This window comes from Camelina sativa, chromosome 17, assembly GCF_030686135.1.
Source record: "Camelina sativa cultivar CO46 ecotype springtype chromosome 17, ASM3068613v1".
In the NCBI taxonomy this organism is placed as follows: domain Eukaryota; kingdom Viridiplantae; phylum Streptophyta; class Magnoliopsida; order Brassicales; family Brassicaceae; genus Camelina; species Camelina sativa.
The window spans coordinates 39,270,995-39,289,619 of NC_141896.1; the positions used below are offsets into that span (position 1 = coordinate 39,270,995).

The 18,625-nt window shown below is 36.3% G+C and overlaps 5 protein-coding genes across 7 annotated transcripts; 4 read left to right on the forward strand and 1 right to left on the reverse strand.

Moving 5' to 3' along the window:
• Positions 1–47: 47 nt before the first annotated feature.
• LOC104758758 (exocyst complex component EXO70A1) lies at positions 48–2,640 on the forward strand. The gene has a single exon (XM_010481688.3). It carries the CDS (start codon positions 450–452, stop codon positions 2,328–2,330), a length of 1,881 nt encoding a protein of 626 aa, XP_010479990.1. The 5' UTR covers positions 48–449; the 3' UTR covers positions 2,331–2,640.
• A 1,244-nt stretch (positions 2,641–3,884) lies between these two features.
• Positions 3,885–5,215, forward strand: LOC104758759 (uncharacterized). Its single transcript, XM_010481689.3, has 2 exons — positions 3,885–4,345; positions 4,460–5,215. The coding sequence occupies exon 2, from the start codon at positions 4,466–4,468 to the stop codon at positions 4,943–4,945; it is 480 nt and encodes a 159-aa protein (XP_010479991.1). The 5' UTR covers positions 3,885–4,345; positions 4,460–4,465; the 3' UTR covers positions 4,946–5,215.
• A 1,573-nt stretch (positions 5,216–6,788) lies between these two features.
• Positions 6,789–10,561, reverse strand: LOC104758760 (aldehyde dehydrogenase family 7 member B4). 2 transcript variants are annotated; one of them, XM_010481692.3, is made up of 15 exons: positions 10,272–10,561; positions 10,031–10,184; positions 9,849–9,935; positions 9,627–9,758; positions 9,371–9,443; positions 9,182–9,204; positions 9,024–9,087; positions 8,892–8,937; positions 8,445–8,625; positions 8,188–8,364; positions 7,937–8,101; positions 7,703–7,843; positions 7,530–7,627; positions 7,291–7,440; positions 6,789–7,195 (listed from the first exon to the last, which is right to left on the reverse strand). In XM_010481692.3, the coding sequence occupies exons 2-15, from the start codon at positions 10,166–10,168 to the stop codon at positions 7,141–7,143; spliced, it is 1,530 nt and encodes a 509-aa protein (XP_010479994.1). In that variant the 5' UTR covers positions 10,169–10,184; positions 10,272–10,561; the 3' UTR covers positions 6,789–7,140. The 2 variants fall into 2 exon arrangements, with proteins under 2 accessions (XP_010479994.1, XP_010479993.1); XM_010481691.3 differs by having other exon boundaries at positions 10,031–10,178; positions 10,272–10,466.
• Positions 10,562–10,719: 158 nt separating this feature from the next.
• On the forward strand, positions 10,720–13,259 carry LOC104758761 (cation/calcium exchanger 4). Of its 2 annotated transcripts, XM_087495355.1 has the most exons (2): positions 10,750–12,781; positions 12,984–13,259. In XM_087495355.1, exons 1-2 carry the CDS (start codon positions 11,044–11,046, stop codon positions 13,034–13,036), a joined length of 1,791 nt encoding a protein of 596 aa, XP_087351481.1. In that variant the 5' UTR covers positions 10,750–11,043; the 3' UTR covers positions 13,037–13,259. The 2 variants fall into 2 exon arrangements, with proteins under 2 accessions (XP_010479995.1, XP_087351481.1); XM_010481693.3 differs by having other exon boundaries at positions 10,720–13,259.
• Positions 13,260–15,457: 2,198 nt separating this feature from the next.
• Positions 15,458–16,092, forward strand: LOC104758762 (uncharacterized). The gene has a single exon (XM_010481695.3). It carries the CDS (start codon positions 15,549–15,551, stop codon positions 15,921–15,923), a length of 375 nt encoding a protein of 124 aa, XP_010479997.1. The 5' UTR covers positions 15,458–15,548; the 3' UTR covers positions 15,924–16,092.
• The last annotated feature ends 2,533 nt before the right edge of the window (positions 16,093–18,625 follow it).

Here is an 18,625-nt window from a genome sequence, read left to right on the forward strand (position 1 = left end):
ACCCACTCTAGTAATTTAGATTTTCGTTAGAAAATAATAATTGATTTTCATTACTCATTAGTGACAGTAATGATTTCACTAAAAAATAAGAAAAATTGAAATCCTTTATTTAGAGATCTAGAAGTGAGTGAGAGAGTAAATTGAACCCGCCGGAGTTTTCTGTCTTTCCGGTAACGTCACGCCGCCGGCAAGAATCATTGATAAAATTTTATTTTTTATTTCTATTTTTTCAGACATAAACAAAAAACAAAAAACACACCCCACGAGCTGAGCGTTGAATAAGTCAGTCTATTGACTCTTTTCCCAAAAGAAAAAAAAAAAAGAATTTTTATTTCTTTCATTAAAAAAATTTCACAAACCAAATTATTAGTTTTCTTCATCACCACCAGCCTAAATCTCATTTCTTAAGGAGACCTAAATCGATCGGTGAAGTCAAAAACCACCAATCCATGGAGGAGAATCGTGGCGATGGTTCCGATTTAGAGACGGCGGAGAAGATAATACTCCGGTGGGATTCAACAACATGTGAAGAAGCTAAAGAGAATCTTATTTTCCAAAGCGGTGGTGATCGAGATGAAGTAGATCGTTACTTACGAGCCGTAGACGAACTCCAAAGACACATCTCTTCAATCTCAGTCTCCGACCAAGTCAAAGCAGCTACCTCAACGATTCAAATCGCCATGGCTAGACTCGAAGACGAGCTGAGAAACATCTTGATCTCTCAGACTTCTACTTTCGAACCTGAAACCCTTCTCCTCGATTCATCCTTGTCTTCTTCCTCTTTCGCTTCTTCCTCACGCACCGAGCTTGACGATGACTACAGCGTAACAACTTGTGACGAAGATGAAGAGCAACAACAACAACAACAAGTGGATCTGGTTCTACCGGAAGGTTCGGATTCCGGTTCACGCCGGTTATCGAGGAGCAGAAGAAGCAATAGCAAATCCACTAGCAGTATACGAGAGATCGATTTTGTATCTCCCGAAGCTGTCTCTGATCTGAGATCGATTGTTCAGAGAATGATCGGAGCTGGCTACTCACGCGAGTGCCTTCAGGTATACGGAAACGTTAGAAAAACCGCCATGGAAACGATGTTTAAGCAGCTAGGGATTGTGAGATTAGGTATTGGAGATGTGCAGAGACTTGACTGGGAAGCTGTTGAAGTCAAGATCAGGAGATGGATCCGTGCGGCTAAAGTTTGCGTTAGAGTAGTCTTCGCTAGCGAGAAGAGACTCTGTGAGCTGATATTTGAAGGAACCGTGGAAGAGACGACATGTTTCATGGAGATTGTCAAAGGCTCTGCTTTGCAGCTTTTCAATTTCCCTGAAGCTATAAGCATTAGTAGAAGATCACCTGAGAAGCTATTCAAGATTCTTGATTTACACGATGCGTTAACAGATTTGTTACCTGATATGGAAGAGATCTTCGATTCGAGTTCATCCGAAGCCATTCTTGTTCAAGCTACAGAGATACAATCAAGATTAGCTGAAGCAGCGAGAGGTATACTCACTGAGTTTGAGAACGCTGTGTTTCGTGAGCCTTCTGTTGTTCCTGTCCCTGGAGGAACTATACATCCATTGACTAGGTATGTGATGAACTACCTCAACTTGATCTCTGACTATAAAGAAACGTTGATTGATCTCATCATGACCAAACCATGTCGTGGTTTGGAATGTACCAATGATAGAAACAATCCCGATATGGATATCTCTCAGCTTGAAGGGATATCTCCGTTAGCTTTGCATATGATTTGGACTATGGTGATGCTACAGTTTAATCTTGAAGAGAAGTCTGTGCACTACAAAGATGAACCTTTGTCTCACATCTTCGTCATGAACAATGTCCATTACATAGTTCAGAAGGTGAAAAGCTCTCCGGAGCTAATGGAGTTGATTGGGGACAAGTATGTAAGAAAGCTTACCGGGATATTTAGACAGGCAGCTACCAAGTATCAGAGAGCCACGTGGGTCAGAGTTCTGAATAGCTTGAGAGATGAAGGATTACATGTGAGCGGAAGCTTCTCTTCTGGTGTATCGAAAAGTGCTTTAAGAGAGAGGTTTAAAGCTTTCAATACAATGTTTGAAGAGGTTCATAGGATTCAGTCGACATGGTTGGTTCCAGATACTCAGCTTAGAGAAGAACTCAGAATATCTCTATCGGAGCATCTTATACCTGCTTATAGATCATTTCTTGGAAGATTCAGGGGACATATAGAGAGTGGAAGACATTCGGAAAACTACTTGAAATACTCTGTTGAAAATCTTGAAACTGCAGTGTTGGATTTCTTCGAAGGATATACCACAGCTCCACATTTGAGACGGTCTCAGTGAAAGAAGAAGATTGGAAAAAACCATAAAGGTTTCCTTTTTGGTTTCCCACATTAGAATTTTTTAGCCATATATATCATTCTTTGAATTCTTTCCATTTTCATGTGGCAGTGTTCAGATTGTTCTCCAGCTTCTGGTGAATAAGTCTCTCACTCTTTTGTACTTGTAAGCATATTTATTTGTTGTGTGTTGTTTGTTTGTTGCCAAATTTTCAATACTCTCTCGATTGTTGATATAAATGTTTGATTTTTGTATTTTGTGACTTTTGATGTACTAGTTCCTTCATAAATGCACTGTACTAGTTCCTTCATAATTGCAGTTTGATTTCTTCTCAGTCATTAATAATCACAAGGTTTATCCTAATCCCAACAACACAAATGGTGTTAATTAAAAAGATCAGTGACAAAATGGTTATAGCAGCAGAAACGTAAATCTTGGTTACAAAAGGAACATGGGAGAACAGAGGCCACCACCAAATTATGGAGGAGCACTGGCACATTCTAACTTGTGGTTCTTCAAGCATGTTCAAAAGCTACCGTCCCATATTTTTTACACTTTTTATAGCACCAACATAAACCAAAAGCATCAGTCATAAGTGTAAGAATATATTTTAGGGATCGATCTCATCCCAAATCAGAGCACATTACTCTTGTCATCTCTTATATCCAGGTTTGTCTTGTGTAGCCTAATACAAATACCTATGTTTAGGTTTGAATTCATCTTTAAAATGAGTTGATATGAGGTAGAGACGGATTGATGGTGGTGCATAATATGAGGTAAATTACGGTATGAGAATCTGTCAATTGTTAAAAACTTTATGAATGAGATAAATGGTTTGAAGTTTAAACCAATTCTTTTGATACTATAATAATCCTAAAAGAAATGGTTTGAACCAATCTAGTTAAACATTAAAAGTATCTACGAACCTTGTTTGGTGAATTGGTGATTATCTTCTCGAAGAAGGCAAAGCGATCTGTGATGTGTTGGGAACAATAATTAGAGAAAGTTCGTGTCGAGGGTTTCTTGCACGCTTTAACTATTAGTACACGTGGCTACTCCCCATTTGTTCACTCTCATAATTTTTGGATTCACGAGTGACTGACTGGGTGTCTACACAGCCTGTCCATTTCTGAAGTGTGTCTTACCCGGTTCGGACCAAATAAATTTTAAATTGTTTTCAAGGTTAGATTTTTTGGGGTTTGAAAAATATAAAATTAATCAGTAAAAATATTTGGATAAAAACGCCATCTTGAAAATTATAAATTTAAAACGTAAGTATTTCTAAACTTACGTTTTGCAGGTCAAACTTTAAACATTTGCTGCTAAATAATCAAATTAGTAGTAGTAAAATAATAACAGCTTAGCTGGCGATGACAAAAAAATATTACTGGCATTAGCATTGTTGACTGGTAGTAATTTCCTACACACTGGCAGCGATATAATTGGCCTAAAACATATGCTTACGTGGAATATTAACTAACAAATCAACATTTGTCTTATTATTCTCCTTTTGGTTATTATTGTTTTAATATCTATGGTCGACCCACAAGGCCACACAACAAATGATTGTGTTGAAGAGTCTCTTAAGAAATTTACACATTTCCTTTAAATTTCGACGATCGCTCAGCTCTCTCCAAGAATCAAATATTTTCTCTCCTTGATCAAAACAAAAATCTCTCTTCTTTCTCCTCGTCTCCACCAAAACAAAACCTCCACTTGTGATTTGATAAAAAGTTGAAGCAAAAAGAAAATATATATATATATATATATATATCCTCAAAATTATGAATTTTGTGTCTTGCTTGGTTTGAACTTTCAAGTTCCTCTTGTTAGAAGAAAAAATGATTTTGTTTTGTGAGCTCTTCTACAGCGAAGTTCAAGTTGCAGAGTGGGAGAAAGAGAGATAGGTTTTATATAGTAAACTCTTTTACATACATACATATCTAACATACACAAACTATACATATATATAGATAGATATCATTACACTTTACACAACAGATTCGGAGTACGAAAAGGTTAGTTATGTTATAAAGATGAATCAGATTCGTCTTGTCTTTTTTTAATTTAGTCTCTGTCTTTTTTTAATTTATAAAATGGCTAACTTTGATGTTTCTTTCTTTTGATAACAGAGACATATGGCTACGAATTTAATGACGATCAACGAGTCAAAGCCGTCGGAGATAGAATTCGCGAGATGCGAATGTTGCTGTATGACGGAGGAATACACGGCGGTTTATATCGAAACCGTTCGGAATCTTTACGCGGGAAATTTTATCTGCGGTCTCTGTTCCGAAGCCGTAAAGTACGAGATGTTTCGTTGGGGTAATAAAAAAGAGAGACGAATCGGACTCGACGAGGCTTTGGCGGTTCACATGAAGTTATGCGGCGAGTTTGTTGCTTCGCTGTCTCCGAAGAAGGTTGATTTAATATCGGCGATCGGAGAAATGTTCAGGAGAAGACTGATTCTGAACTTGCCGCTGAGTGTCGTGGCGTCAGCAGCGACGACGGCGTCTCCGAGGAGTGTTGCGGCTATAGACGGTGGGGAGATTTGTGCTGCGGCGGTGATCGGTGGTGGAGGTGGAAGCTGTTTGCCTGCTTTGTCAGGTGGTGCGTAGATCCGAATATTCTATTTCCGGAGAGGTATCTAATGGAATAGAGACGAAGAAGGAAAGTGTGTGCGCGCGCGCGGCGCGAGTGTGAGATCTTCTCGAGAAGGTTGTTGGAAATATTTGTTTATTTAAAATCCGAAGAAAATATAAAATTAATTAAAATGAAATGTACAGAAAAAAAAATTCGAGAAGTTTAGGTATCGGTTCGTTTGACTGTGTACTTTGATATAATATGACCATGTCAATTTGTTAATATGAGTGATTATTTTTTATATACCTCAAGAGGAGTGGTTTGACTATAAGTGGGTGTATTTAATTTGATATTTAAAATAATTTATAAATTTATAAATTATATGTTATTCTTAAAAATGTACTGTTATTCAAAATAGTTTGTATATTTCGATTACTTGAAAACTCAAATTACTTGGAATATTAGATTGAATACACCCTCTATGTATATATGTTTTTTCATAGGCTAAGATTGTGTGTGACAACGGACAACTACTATGATTAATAAGAAAAAAAATGAGAAATATTAGCTCCGATAATAATACTGGATAGTTTCGTAATGCAATAAATTATACAATGATAATAAAAATTTAAACAACGAAAATTTCAGAACTAAATTATTTCAAAAGTTATGTCAATTGGATATCATTTATGAGGTAGTATAATGTTATAAGAAATTATATATCCATTTATTTGCATAATGTGATTTTTAGTATTTTTGTTTGCTTGAAAAGCAAATTTATATAAAAACTAGGTCTGGCCATAAAATCTGAATCCGAAAATCAGAACCGTATCCGAACAGAAATAAGCGAACCGATATTAAGGAAATAACCGATCGGTTCTTGGCTTTCATTATTTTGGATATTATATATTATCCGATCCAAGCCGATATCCAATAGATATCGAATATAACCGAACATATAAAAAATAGTTTGATATTCTGATAGATATGTCTCATATAGAAAATAGTTCGAATATAACCGAACATGTGAGAAAGTAGGTCAGAGTGCTATTCTCCCTATCTTTTATGTATTTGTATGGTTTTATGATAACCTTATCATTTACTTAATTTCTATCTTTTTTTAATACTCCATTAGTATGGTTATTTGGATACAATATGATTAAAAAGTATTCGAATAAAACATTGTCCAATAACTTTTGGCTTAATTTTGGTCATCGATAATCATATCCGAACCGATCCGAAATGTGAATTATCTGAACCGAAACCGATCCGAATTTTATAAATACCCGAATGGATGGTAGAGTCAATATCCAAAAAATCCAAAATCCAAAAAATCCATCCGATATCCGAAGGTCCAGGCCTAATAAAAACAATGGAGATTTCTTTTAATTGATTAATGTCTTCTATAATCGCACTAAAAACGTCATAATGAAATCAATTGAAACCGTCATAATTGTTAGTTCACAATTATTGTTGACATTATTAGTATTTGCTTAAAATCGTTTTCTTGATTAAGTGGATCCGTTTAGCCATTACGACCTTGCATGTGCAAATGCCTAATGGATTATTATTGATAAGATTACTCGTACAGTCAGGTTGGATTTTGTAGGACCTAATTATTTCTACTCTAATTAAAGTCTTCAATAATCATTAATCCATATCGTGAAAATAGAGGAAGAAGATTCCAGGTTCCACTAATTTTAAATTCTCGAAACAAAGGAATTGGACAACAAATTTAGCCGACTTCCACGAAATAAACGTTTGCATCACTATAAACGAATAATGCGTTGTATTATGCGGTACAAACGTATTCAAAGAGATCATTTTCATGTATCTTACGTGTACTTGGGAATTTTCTTGTTTATTTAAGTTGACATAAAAATAACATATACTATTTATTACTTGTGTATATTATTTGATAATTATGCTGCACATAAGAGGTATGGTATACAAACCGTTCTTTGTATACCTATCTATTCAGCATCAGCATCTTGAAATGGTATATGACTGATAACATCAGGAAACGATTTTTTATTACACCCATGATTAGTCCCGACTAATCATTATCTTAAACTTTAATCAGATTAATCTTTAAATTAATAGTCGAAATAACTTTTTTAAGTATTATTATTGCGATTTATCATTTTTAAAGTTAAAAAAAAAACGCATACAATACAAGCATCCGAAATTGGAGACAATATAACATTAAACCCGGTAAATCTCTCAGAACTTAACCGAAGTTGATGCCTTGCGCTAGAGGTAACTCGTTCCCATAGTTGATCGTACTGTCAAAAGATTAAGTGGACCGTTTCAACGAATCTAAAATCAAAAACATAAACCGGAAACTAAGAAGAGAAGAGATGAAGGAGTAGAATTTTACCAAGTGGACCGACGCATGTACTGTTTCCATGAGTCGCTTCCAGCTTCACGACCACCACCAGTCGCTTTCTCGCCACCAAAAGCTCCGCCAATCTCAGCTCCATTCGTCGGTATGTTCACATTCACGATGCCACAATCGCTTCCCAGTGGTCTAGTAGTCAAACCAACACAGTGAAAAAAGTAAACTTGACTTGAAAGATTGAGGAGTTGTTTTTTTTTCACTTCTTATATAGCACTTACCCGATCCACTTGAAGATGTTTTCGGGTTTGCGAGTGAATATTGAACTGCTTAGACCTTGAGGAACCGAGTTGTTTATCGCAACAGCTTCTTCAAAGGACTGTCCCCAAAAAAAGTAAAAAAAATTAAGGTCTATTCCTGAAGAAAGTGGATGATGTTAGAGAGTTTTTACTACCTTAAACTTTAGAACATAGAGAACCGGAGCAAAGAGCTCTTCTTTAACAACAGCAGCATCTGCTGATATCTCTATTATCGTAGGCTCCACAAAGTTTCCTTCACCTTCAACTGCTTTACCGCCCGTTAGTATTTTACCGCCCTGCAAATGCAAGAGAAAAGTGAAAGTTGGTAAGGTTTAACATTATTAGCTGTTGTATATTATATTGCAACGCATAGAATGTGAGGTACTTGCCTGGGATTTGATGACTTCGATTCCTTTCTCAAAGTTCTTCTTTGATTTAGGAGTATGTAATGGTCCCAACAATGTCCCTTTCTCAAGAGGATTACCGATTTTGACTTGTTTGTATGAAGGAATCAGTTGCTCAAGTACTTTTTCGTAGATACTCTCATGCAAAAGCTTAAAAAAACAAGAACAACATTTAAAGCATTAAGCAAAAGGAAAGGTAGTAGCAACAAAGCTATAAGGGGATTAACAAATTTTACCAGCCTACGGCAAGTTGTACAACGTTGACCTGCCGTTCCAACAGCAGCAAACAGAACAGATCGAGCCGCTAACTGTATGTCAGCATCATCCATGACTATGATTGCATTGTTTCCACTCAATTCAAGCAATGTTTTTCCGGACCTTGCACTCACTGTTTGTTGCACCGTTAAACCCACCTGTGCATAATCAAAATATTCAAACAGGAGACAGTGAAGAGCAGGCTCACTTGGGTAGTGTATTATAGTAAAAGTAGTACCTGGGAGCTTCCAGTAAAGGATACTAAGGGAATGCGTTTGTCTTTGGCTATTGCTTCACCAATTTCAGCCCCACCACACATGGCCGTAAAAATGGCACCTGGTAGATTGTTCTTCTCTAAAACTTCTGCCACTAGCTTGGTCATTGCAATAGTTATCAACGGTGTAGTTGGAGCACCTTTCCTGTGGAATCACATGTGTTAACTACACTAATCAAACCAAAAGAGAATTTTTATGGTCAACATTAATGTTATGTCACTATTATGCACACTCTCAACATTATGTCATCTAGGAAACGTTTATGCAACATTGACGATTAGGTAGAGAATAGATAGTAACTGTAAACACTATATCGTTAATTTCAGGTTCTTATATAGTACTTTAACCCCTTAAAGCAGCTACAAGGGTGAATTTCAGAGCACTATTCAGAGGCAAATTTCGTTATTTACCAGACAACACAGTTACCGCAGACCAGTGCAATACAAGCATTCCAACCTGCAATAACACAAAATTGTAGATATACTACAGGAAAGACACACACAAAATTTCGTATTGCATTGAAATTGTGACAAAAGACTTACCAAGTACAGCACATGGGAAATTAAAAGCTGTGATAACACCAACAATGCCAAGAGGATTCCACATCTGTGTTACAATATCCAAGCAGTATGTTAATACTGCTGCCCACAGAGAAGTATAATACTAGTACATAAATCCTAGGAAAGAAACTTGCAATCACCTCCAACATCATGTGTTCAGGGCCTGAAACGAAGAAATGATACGAGTTTAGAAGATCAATCTTTCGGTAAGATATGGAAAACAGGAAAACAAGTATCTCCAAATCCAAGTGCCTTAAAAGGAGAAATTTGACTTCAAATATAAGTAATCTAGGAGAACATTTGTTATACTAGAAGAAGGCAGAACTCACGTTCTGAAGGTATGACGGAACCATTGAGTTGTCGGCTCAAACCCACAGCAAAATCACACATGTCAATCACTTCCTGCAAAGGTTGCACTAAATGTGTTACTTGAAGCCGTTTAAGAAAGATGCTGCTCAGTTTGATAGTAGTAGCATATCATATGCTCCCCTTTTTTTTGTAAAATGTGTCACAGAGTTATCACTAAAAAATGTGTTGAAAGCATAATTATTTTTCAAAACGCTTAGCAGAGCAAACATAGAGTACCTGAACTTCACCAATACCTTCAGCAAGGATCTTTCCCATTTCAAGTGAAAGAAGACGACCAAGATAGTCAAGTTTTGATCTAAGTGCATCTCCAATCTGTCTCACAATATCACCTCTCTTTGGAGCCGTAACCTATACCAACATATCCCGTAAGCAATTTTGCCTTTCAAAAGAATTTGGAAAACCATACGCTTAATGAAGAAGTTAAGTGAAAATGAAAACCTGCATCCATATCTTAGCAGCTTCCTCACAAGCTTTCAAACCTTGCTCGTAATCTTCTAAAGAAGCTTCCACAACTTGTGCAATTGGCTGCATCAGTCAAAAAGTGATTACTGAGCAAAACTAAACCAAATTAAATCCACAAACAAGAATCAGAGATCTAAGTCACTCTCTGAACACAGAACCTGATTGTCAGCAGGATTGAGAGTGGAAACAAGAGGTCCGTTAGCTTGCCATTTGCCAGCAACGTAACAACCTAAGTTGTGAGAAGACAACCCAATCTCACTCAGAAACTCGTACTCTTTCTTGTTCGCTGAACCCATCTCTCTCTTTCTCTATCTGCACAATCATGGAATAAAAGAATGAAATTGATTGTAACGACAACCCCCAAAGAGAACTCCTCAAAGATCAGAGAAAATTAATCACCTTGATCGTATCGAAGAAGAAGTGAGGCTTCGGGTTTAGCTTTGATCACGGAAGGCTTAAATAAAAGGGAGTGAGAGAAAGAGAGAGAGACGTGTACGTCTTTGGTTAAAAGAGAGAGCTTCAATAACAACGACTGATTGATTATTGGACTGAAGGCGATAGCTGAGCTGCTGTGTTCATCCTTTACCACTTCCACTTTTACGTTTTTGGCGTATCTATATTAATAAATGGTTTTGCCACGTGTCCTACGCTTTTCGTTTTCCGGGCCGGAATCAGAGTTCTTTGTTGTTGTTATCGCCATTGCCACGTTTACCATCCTTTTTGTATTTTTCTTTACCAGGCCTGTTAATGGCCCGGCCCATTAAATTATTCAAACCGGTTTAACATTTGGTTTTCCGGGTAAGCTAAAAAAAAAAAAACTTTCCCGTTTGACTTTGGTATTAAGTATTAACAACGAGTTCAGTTCCGGATCAAATCAACCCACCCGATTAGGATTCTAATTAACCAAGTAAAGGATCCGACGGACACTAGTGATTCTTCACCGATCGATTCGATTTTGCCGTGAGGAGAACAAGCTTTGCTGATCGCAGATCACGACGATTCATTTCGGTGAGCAACTCAACCTTTGGATTCAATCCAAACCCAGAATCCAAGGGTTTCCAAAAAATTCACACTTTTGTTTGGAAACCCTAGGCTCTGGTTCGTTTCTGGATCATCTATGGTGGGTAAATTGTTCTGTTGATACGAGACAAGGTTTTGGATTTGGAGGAGAATGAGAGCTGTGAATTTCATGTATAGCTCGAGCAATCCCAGATTTCGCGGGGTTTTCAATGGGCTTTGCGCTGTAATTATATTCATCTTCTTCTTTGATCAGAGCGGTATACTCAGGAACCCTTTATTAAAGAATCTGTCTTTAGTTGATGCTAGTGGTAGAGGAACTGTTTCCCAATGTCAGTTTAGTAATGGGTTTAGCAAGTTTACTGTAACTCGTCGACATATGAGTGAAGTTGATGACACTCATGGTTCTTCTGGTTATAATAATAACACCTTGAGTGGTAGTGGTGGTGGTGGTGATAGTACTACTGTATCGTGCTCTGGGTTACATGAACACAGAGGTTATGCTGATGAATGTGAGTTCTTGAAATCAAACCCGGTATGTTCTCCAGATGGGTTCTTTGATTACCTCAACTTCTTTTATTGCTCTTGCGGAGAGTTTAGGATATTGGGTTATGTTGTGTTAGGGGTGTGGCTTGTGGCTCTCTTTTATCTGTTGGGTAACACTGCTGCAGATTACTTCTGCTGTTCGTTGGAGAAGCTTTCTAAGCTTTTGAAGTTGCCTCCAACTGTTGCTGGTGTTACTCTACTTCCGCTTGGTAACGGAGCCCCTGATGTGTTTGCCAGTATAGCTGCTTTTGTTGGTTCGGATAAAGGGGAAGTTGGTCTTAACAGCGTCTTGGGTGGTGCGGTGTTTGTGACTTGTATTGTTGTTGGGATTGTTTCGCTTTGTGTTGCGGATAAAGAAGTTAAGATCGATAAGAAATGTTTCATCAGGGATTTGAGCTTCTTCCTTTTCACATTGGTGGCTTTGATGGTGATTTTGATGGTTGGTAAAGTGACAGTGGGTATCGCCATTGCCTTTGTCTCTATCTATGTGTTATATGCTTCTCTTGTTGCTGCAAATGAGATTTTGAGGAAACATTCAAGGAGGTTGAAGCTGGATTCTTTTATGCCTTTGCTCCCGATGCAAGGAAGTGTGTTTTCCCCAAGTGTTGAAGAAGATATTCCTATGTACAGCCCCTTGCTAGAACTTGACACCGAGGAAGGTCCACCTAAGCTGCATGATTCTCTACCACAGTGGATGTGGGCTACAAATGTAGCCATCTATTCAAATCATTTCGCAAAAGCAAATGCAAATGATGAAGAAAGACCTCCATGGGGATGGACTGAAGACGGTGCAGAAGTCGAGAGCTCGTTATGTTTGAAAGTCACATCCATGCTTGAAATGCCATTGACTGTTCCTAGACGGTTAACAATCCCTTTAATCGAGGAAGATAGCTGGTCAAAGACGTACGCTGTGGCTAGTGTCTCATTAGCTCCTGTCCTACTCTCCTTTCTTTGGAGCAGCCAAAATGATACGAGTCTTCAAGCTAGCATTGTAGCTTACCTTATCGGTATTGCGATTGGAACTACTCTTGGATTTCTTGCATACAAAAACACAGAGCTAGATCGTCCGCCTCAAAGATACTTGATCCCTTGGGTACTAGGTGGATTCATCATGAGCATTGTATGGTTCTACATGATTGCAAACGAACTTGTTGCTCTTTTGGTTACATTTGGTGGAATCTATGGAATCAACCCGTCGATACTTGGTCTAACCGTACTTGCTTGGGGAAACTCAATGGGTGACTTAGTGTCAAACATCGCATTGTCGATGAATGGTGGAGATGGCGTACAAATCGCATTATCAGGTTGCTACGCTGGTCCAATGTTCAACACGCTTGTTGGATTAGGTATGTCGATGTTTCTTGGTGCTTGGTCGAAGAGTCCAGAGACTTACATGATTCCAAAAGACAATAGCTTGTTCTACACTCTTGGATTTCTAATATTTGGTTTGATTTGGGCTCTTGTGATGCTCCCTCGCAACGAGATGCGACCGAGCAAAGTGATGGGCATTGGTCTGATCGCATTGTATCTGATATTTGTCACGTTCAGGCTCAGCTCCGCCATGGGATTCATACCTTGGGCTTCTTGAAACGCCAATGTAACCAGCTCCTGTATTGGCTCCTTATTGTATTCATCATCTAGTTAGAGATATCCCACTGGTTCTGAAGTAAATGTTTGTTTGTATTACATTGAATGTAACTGATAATGAATCTTAGCCATTGGATCTAGGTCGTTGCCTTGGACCGTGTATTCGAAAATGGAGATTGATGGGCCTTGATACTAATGGGCCGAGATTATCAACTCAACTCAATAATGTTGTTTCGCTATCTTCCCAATTGTACATCGTCACGTGGTAGTGCGATATTTTCAGTATCAAACAAAATAATTGTTTATATTATTTAAAATTTTCATGTTACGTAACATACTTTTTATAAAAATAACTTATAACGTGTTGAAGAAAACAAATTATAACAATATTTGTAATCTCGAATAGACGAGTTTAACCAATAATAGTATCATACACTATTTATTATTGCTTAGTTAATAATTAGATTTACTAATCGACAAAACAATATTTTAAATCACCGGAAAATTCCAAACCAATATATAAATTAATAAATAGTTGGAGATTGTTATAATTTTATTTTAGCAACGAACGATTTGTATCGGATATAACTACCCTCGATCAATCCACTCAGAAAAGAACAAGAAGTTGATGACAAAAATAAAGAGAACAAGAAATCAAATATATCATTTTCTTGGTGAATGGTTTCCAAATTACACTATATAGCATGACCATAGGTTACATGTACTTATTGATTCTCGCATTTAATTGAATAGACTATGGAGAACAAAATGGGTCCAATCCAATAGAGCAATATGTAAAATATGTGCCGTCGTGGAGACCAAGGCGTAAGGCTAGTTATGTCGTAGAAACTTTATCCACATGCATTTATATATATATTTCTTCTCTTGCGCATGAAGTAAACATATTACGTGATAGCTTATGTCATTAGTCATTTGACCCTTTTTATAAGGGGAGGTATAATATATAAAAATTTTGATGCCATATATCACAATCTCGTAACATCATAAATATATAGTTCATAAATATAAAGATATAATAGTGTTGGAATATGCTCAACTTAGGACAAGACATCCAAGAACATGTTATATCTTATTGCTCTGTTCTCGCAAAATGACAACTCTGACACTCATATGGGTTGTTTTAATTATTTTTGGGCTTATGTATATGCCTTTTTGATGTTTCTACTGATCAGTTTAATGTTCGATATATATATATATATATATATATATATGTGCATAACAATTATTTTTATGTGAAATTACCAGATTGAAAACCATTAGTATATGATCGATACTCATGCATGTTATTATGTTAACAAAAATTTATGATTCATGATGAGAATAATATGGAATCGTTTGTTTATGAAAACAAAACAGAGAATTCATTGTACGTAAATTTGTTTTGTTTTAAACAGAGAAAACAAAACAAGTTGTCCTGATCCAATAGTAAAGGGAAAAAAAATTCTACCATCTGGGTTCGAATAGTATTGGTCATGGGGTTCAAAACTTAACATGGTTGTATATAATTTTATATACTTGATAATGAAATGATATATAATACTTCCTTTTCTTTATCAAAAAAAAAAGAAATGATATATAATAAATATATTACCCTATAGAAAACTGTATCCGTTGATCATCTTACTCAAGTAATGTGGACCATGCATGTACAATATAATATACAATCGAATTAACAACCATTAAGCTGAAGACAAACTAGGCGATATGACTCATCTTCTCAATCATTGAAATTTCTTTTTATCATAGCATTGTAATAAAGCATACGAAAATAAGAAGACATGTGTATATTACAAAGTATTTTAAAAGTTACAGAAATGGTTTTATGATTCAAAAAGGTAAGACATGAAAACAAGTTCATGCTCTCTACATGAGCCCTCTAAACTAAACAGTCTATTTGCTCTGCGATATTATTGGAAACACAAGAAAACATAAAATGTGTTGCCCATTTCCAATCTAATTGATACCTCTCTCACTTGGCTCCCCTACCTTCCTTTGTTTTGTTTTCGTTTCAAACAAATATGTGATGATGATCAGGTTACAATTATTGGGTCTATCTATTTATTAATATTATGTATAGCTTTACTAGCTAACATTTCTCAATCAACGTCTTTGTTTAGCCTATCCGAAGTAATAGTAGTATATATAAGAATCCGAAACAAAGACATATATGTTAGATTGATGTGTGGTCAAGTTGAGTTTTATGTCAAATTTTCGTGACATATAGGCCATATATCCCTTAAATTAAAAACCACATATACTAATGTATTATATAATTTACAACCATAAATAAAATAGTACTATTTTACGGAATATGTCACATGTCACATGAAAGGTCACTGACCCCAAAACTAAATTGTTTACACATTAATATTTATTTTCCTAATACGTGTATGTGTGTGTGTATATATTAGTTTTCTCAGTATGGTGACTCTCTAAAACATAATATATCTCTCTTTCTCTTTCTCTTTCTCTTTCTTTTTTCCAAGTTTGTAACCCACAAATAATATGGATCAGCGCATCGCCGCAACCTCAGTCTTCAGGTGGTCTCGGAGTCACCGGAAGATTCATATCCGGCGTCGTAAGTCGCAGGTGGTGCGTCTTGGCGGGAAGAACAATGCGGTGTCACGTGGCGGATTCTCGTTAAAGAAGATGGTGAGGAGGATGAAGCTAAGATGGTTGAAGCTACACTACGTGAGACTTGTGAAGAAGATCAAAGGCTTTTATCGTAATTTAGTTAAAGAGTTCGTAGACGCAGGAGCTGAGCTTGAAGCGATTCAGCAGCGAATGGCGGTTGAAGCGGCTTCGTTTGCGGTTCCCGGTTTAGGTCTCTCTTTCTCTTCCTTGTCAGTCCATGACCGAGCACGGTATTTTATTGTATAGTCTCGTTGTCGTATATTAAAATTTTATTCATTGTAACTTTTATTTTATTTTATTTTTGCTGTTGTATCTTATAATTAAACTATTTATTATATATATCGTGATTTCCTATTTCTTGGAATATCACTGCAAGAACGAAACTATCAGTATATGGTTAAATATTTTCTTACTATCATACTATGTACGATTTCAATTTGTTCATAACTGTAAAAGACTTGTTCGCAAAACAAACCAATTATAATCTGATGGTAAGATATGCTTACTTACTGCTATTATATAACATCAGCTCCAATTAAATAAACTTGTCCATGTTATGCAAATTAAGTAATTGCGATTCACTCTGGTGAAAACTAAAATTAACATTGCGTTTGTTACTATATATTGTCACAAAATAACAATTTATAAGGATACATCATACATACACTATTTTGATGAGATAACAATTTATAAGGATACATCATACATACACTATTTTGATGAGATAAGCGAATAAGTATAGCTAGAAATGATTATTATTTTTACAACAATGTTTTTGTTTTTACAATATAAAATTACTAACACTTGAATACATTATATAAGCGTGTATATGTATGGGGCATGCATGGTAACGTGATTAAATGATCATGGCCATGGGATGAGATGAGTAATATATCTTGTATTGTAAGTGATTGAGTTAAGGTGCATGCCTTGCTGGAAATGCAATCAGACGATGAATTAAGAAATAAATGATTATTTGATATTCAGATCTTTATTGATACTGTGTACTCTGTTCTTACATGACAAACTCGTCGCTTCCCCATAAAATTATAATATTTTAACACACTCACTTGGACTTTGAACGATTGCTTTAAGATTCGAGAATCTCTATGCTTATATAGTAGTAGTAGTACCAACTTGAATTAATTCTCAGTTTTCCACTTTTGATTGATTGTATCCGACAGTATTCAGTTTTTTTCACATGCATGTATACCGTTACTGTTTCAAATAAATTTACATTGCTTTTGTTTTTTTATTTATTTTAGTTGAACAGTTGAATACTTCATTAATCATAGCGCAGATCATATATACAAAGTTGTTATGTAAAATATCTTCTAGAAAACTAAGAGCAACTCCATTTGGAGTCTCTCTCATTGAGGTGACATAGAAGAAGACAAAATTGAAGAGAGTGGCTGATTTTGAACTTTGGATATAGGGTACAAAGTTTTTATCAGATTCATACCAATCCGTTTGAATGTTAAGAGTCGAATTAAACTTGAACCAAAACGAGAATATAGAACAAAAATAACCAAAGCTTTCCTATCGGTTTGTGCCTGAAACCGAAGTAGAAAGAACCCAAGCACCCAAACTCCGCAAATTTGTCCCGGTTTGGATAGATCGGTTCGATAGAAATTTCTTCTGTTTTTGCCATCTGCACGTGTGGACCTTGCCGGGATGCATAAACAAGTGGCCAGGATCAGGATGTAGACTGTTCAAAAACACTGCTTAGCAATAGCATGTACACACTGTTATTGGACATATTTACTTACTCTTGTTTGTATCACAAACCATTGTCACTTTCTTCTCCTACTCAACGTTAATGAAGAAACTTTCATGTTTAATTCTGCAATTATAAAACGTACTCCCCCTGTCAATTAAGCTTCTCATATCCTCTCTTTAGGACTTAGGAGAAATTGCACGGTACAACTTCTACCACGACATCTCAGCTGAATCTTAGTTGTAACCCATATGATCTCCATCTTTAATGTATCGCACCTCTTAAATAACACACCAAGCTGTTCTTTTCTAACATTAAGAACCTTCCGGGAATTTATGAAACTTCTGTGAAGTCGAATTCATCATGGAACTTTTGTTCAACGCGGGAATTCAAAAACCTTCTACGAATTCAAGAACCTTCCGGGAATGACTTTAGAATACAATATACATACACTTCTCTCTCAAGGTGCTATATCAAGGTGTTTCTGTATAAATCTCGGCTCCCGTTCCATATGTTTTGCAAGTGAATCTCACTGTACTATGGGAACCCTATAGAGAGTACTGAGTACCCTCTACCAAATCCTGAAGAAGATAAGACATTGTCAATGACCAATGGGAACCCTATAGAGAGTACGATTCGTCATTCTTCCAGCTAGAAAAAGTAGTTTGTCTTTAATTTACTTCACTTGCCCTATGATTTATTTTGTTACGTTTTATGGATCTCATAAATCTTATAACCCAACACAAAAAAAAAAAAAAAAAAAAAAAAAAACTGATCACCAAAATGGGCATAAAAGTTAGAAAAAGCCCATAAGGTCACACCACCGGCCGGTCAACAGAAACAAAACCAAATCAAGCCAGAACAGTAAACCAAACATACTTAAACCGGGATTAAAGACGTTGTGACGAATGCATGAGTACGTTAGTTATTGCGTGGTTGCGTGGTGGAAGAGATGAAGTCCCACACTCCCACGTGGTTAAGTCTTTTGGGTGGCTAAAGTTTGCACGTTGCCTCTTACCACATTTGCTTCTAACGTTAGCCACTTCTAATTTTCTTTTGGTTTATTCGAGGAATCATTTACCCTCCTGCCTGTAATATAAAGTTTCACGAAATTGAATTCCTCCTTTAATTTATAATTAACAAAAATTAGAAGAAGAGATCATACACCTATTTGAAAATTTTAATCAATATATCGAATCGAATGTTTATAGATCGAAGATGTAATTAATTA

Excerpts from the sequence above, each read along its gene's own strand:
- LOC104758759 (XM_010481689.3), top strand. The coding sequence starts at position 4,466 with ATGGCTACGAATTTAATGACGATCAACGAGTCAAAGCCGTCGGAGATA.
- LOC104758760 (XM_010481692.3), bottom strand. The coding sequence starts at position 10,168 with ATGGGTTCAGCGAACAAGAAAGAGTACGAGTTTCTGAGTGAGATTGGG. Across the intron at positions 8,365-8,444 it reads CCTTTACTGGAAGCTCCCAG|GTGGGTTTAACGGTGCAACA; the intron begins GTACTACTTTTA and ends GATTATGCACAG. Across the intron at positions 7,628-7,702 it reads TCTATGTTCTAAAGTTTAAG|TCCTTTGAAGAAGCTGTTGC; the intron begins GTAGTAAAAACT and ends TTTTGGGGACAG.
- LOC104758762 (XM_010481695.3), top strand. The coding sequence starts at position 15,549 with ATGGATCAGCGCATCGCCGCAACCTCAGTCTTCAGGTGGTCTCGGAGT.
- LOC104758761 (XM_010481693.3), top strand. The coding sequence starts at position 11,044 with ATGAGAGCTGTGAATTTCATGTATAGCTCGAGCAATCCCAGATTTCGC.
- LOC104758758 (XM_010481688.3), top strand. The coding sequence starts at position 450 with ATGGAGGAGAATCGTGGCGATGGTTCCGATTTAGAGACGGCGGAGAAG.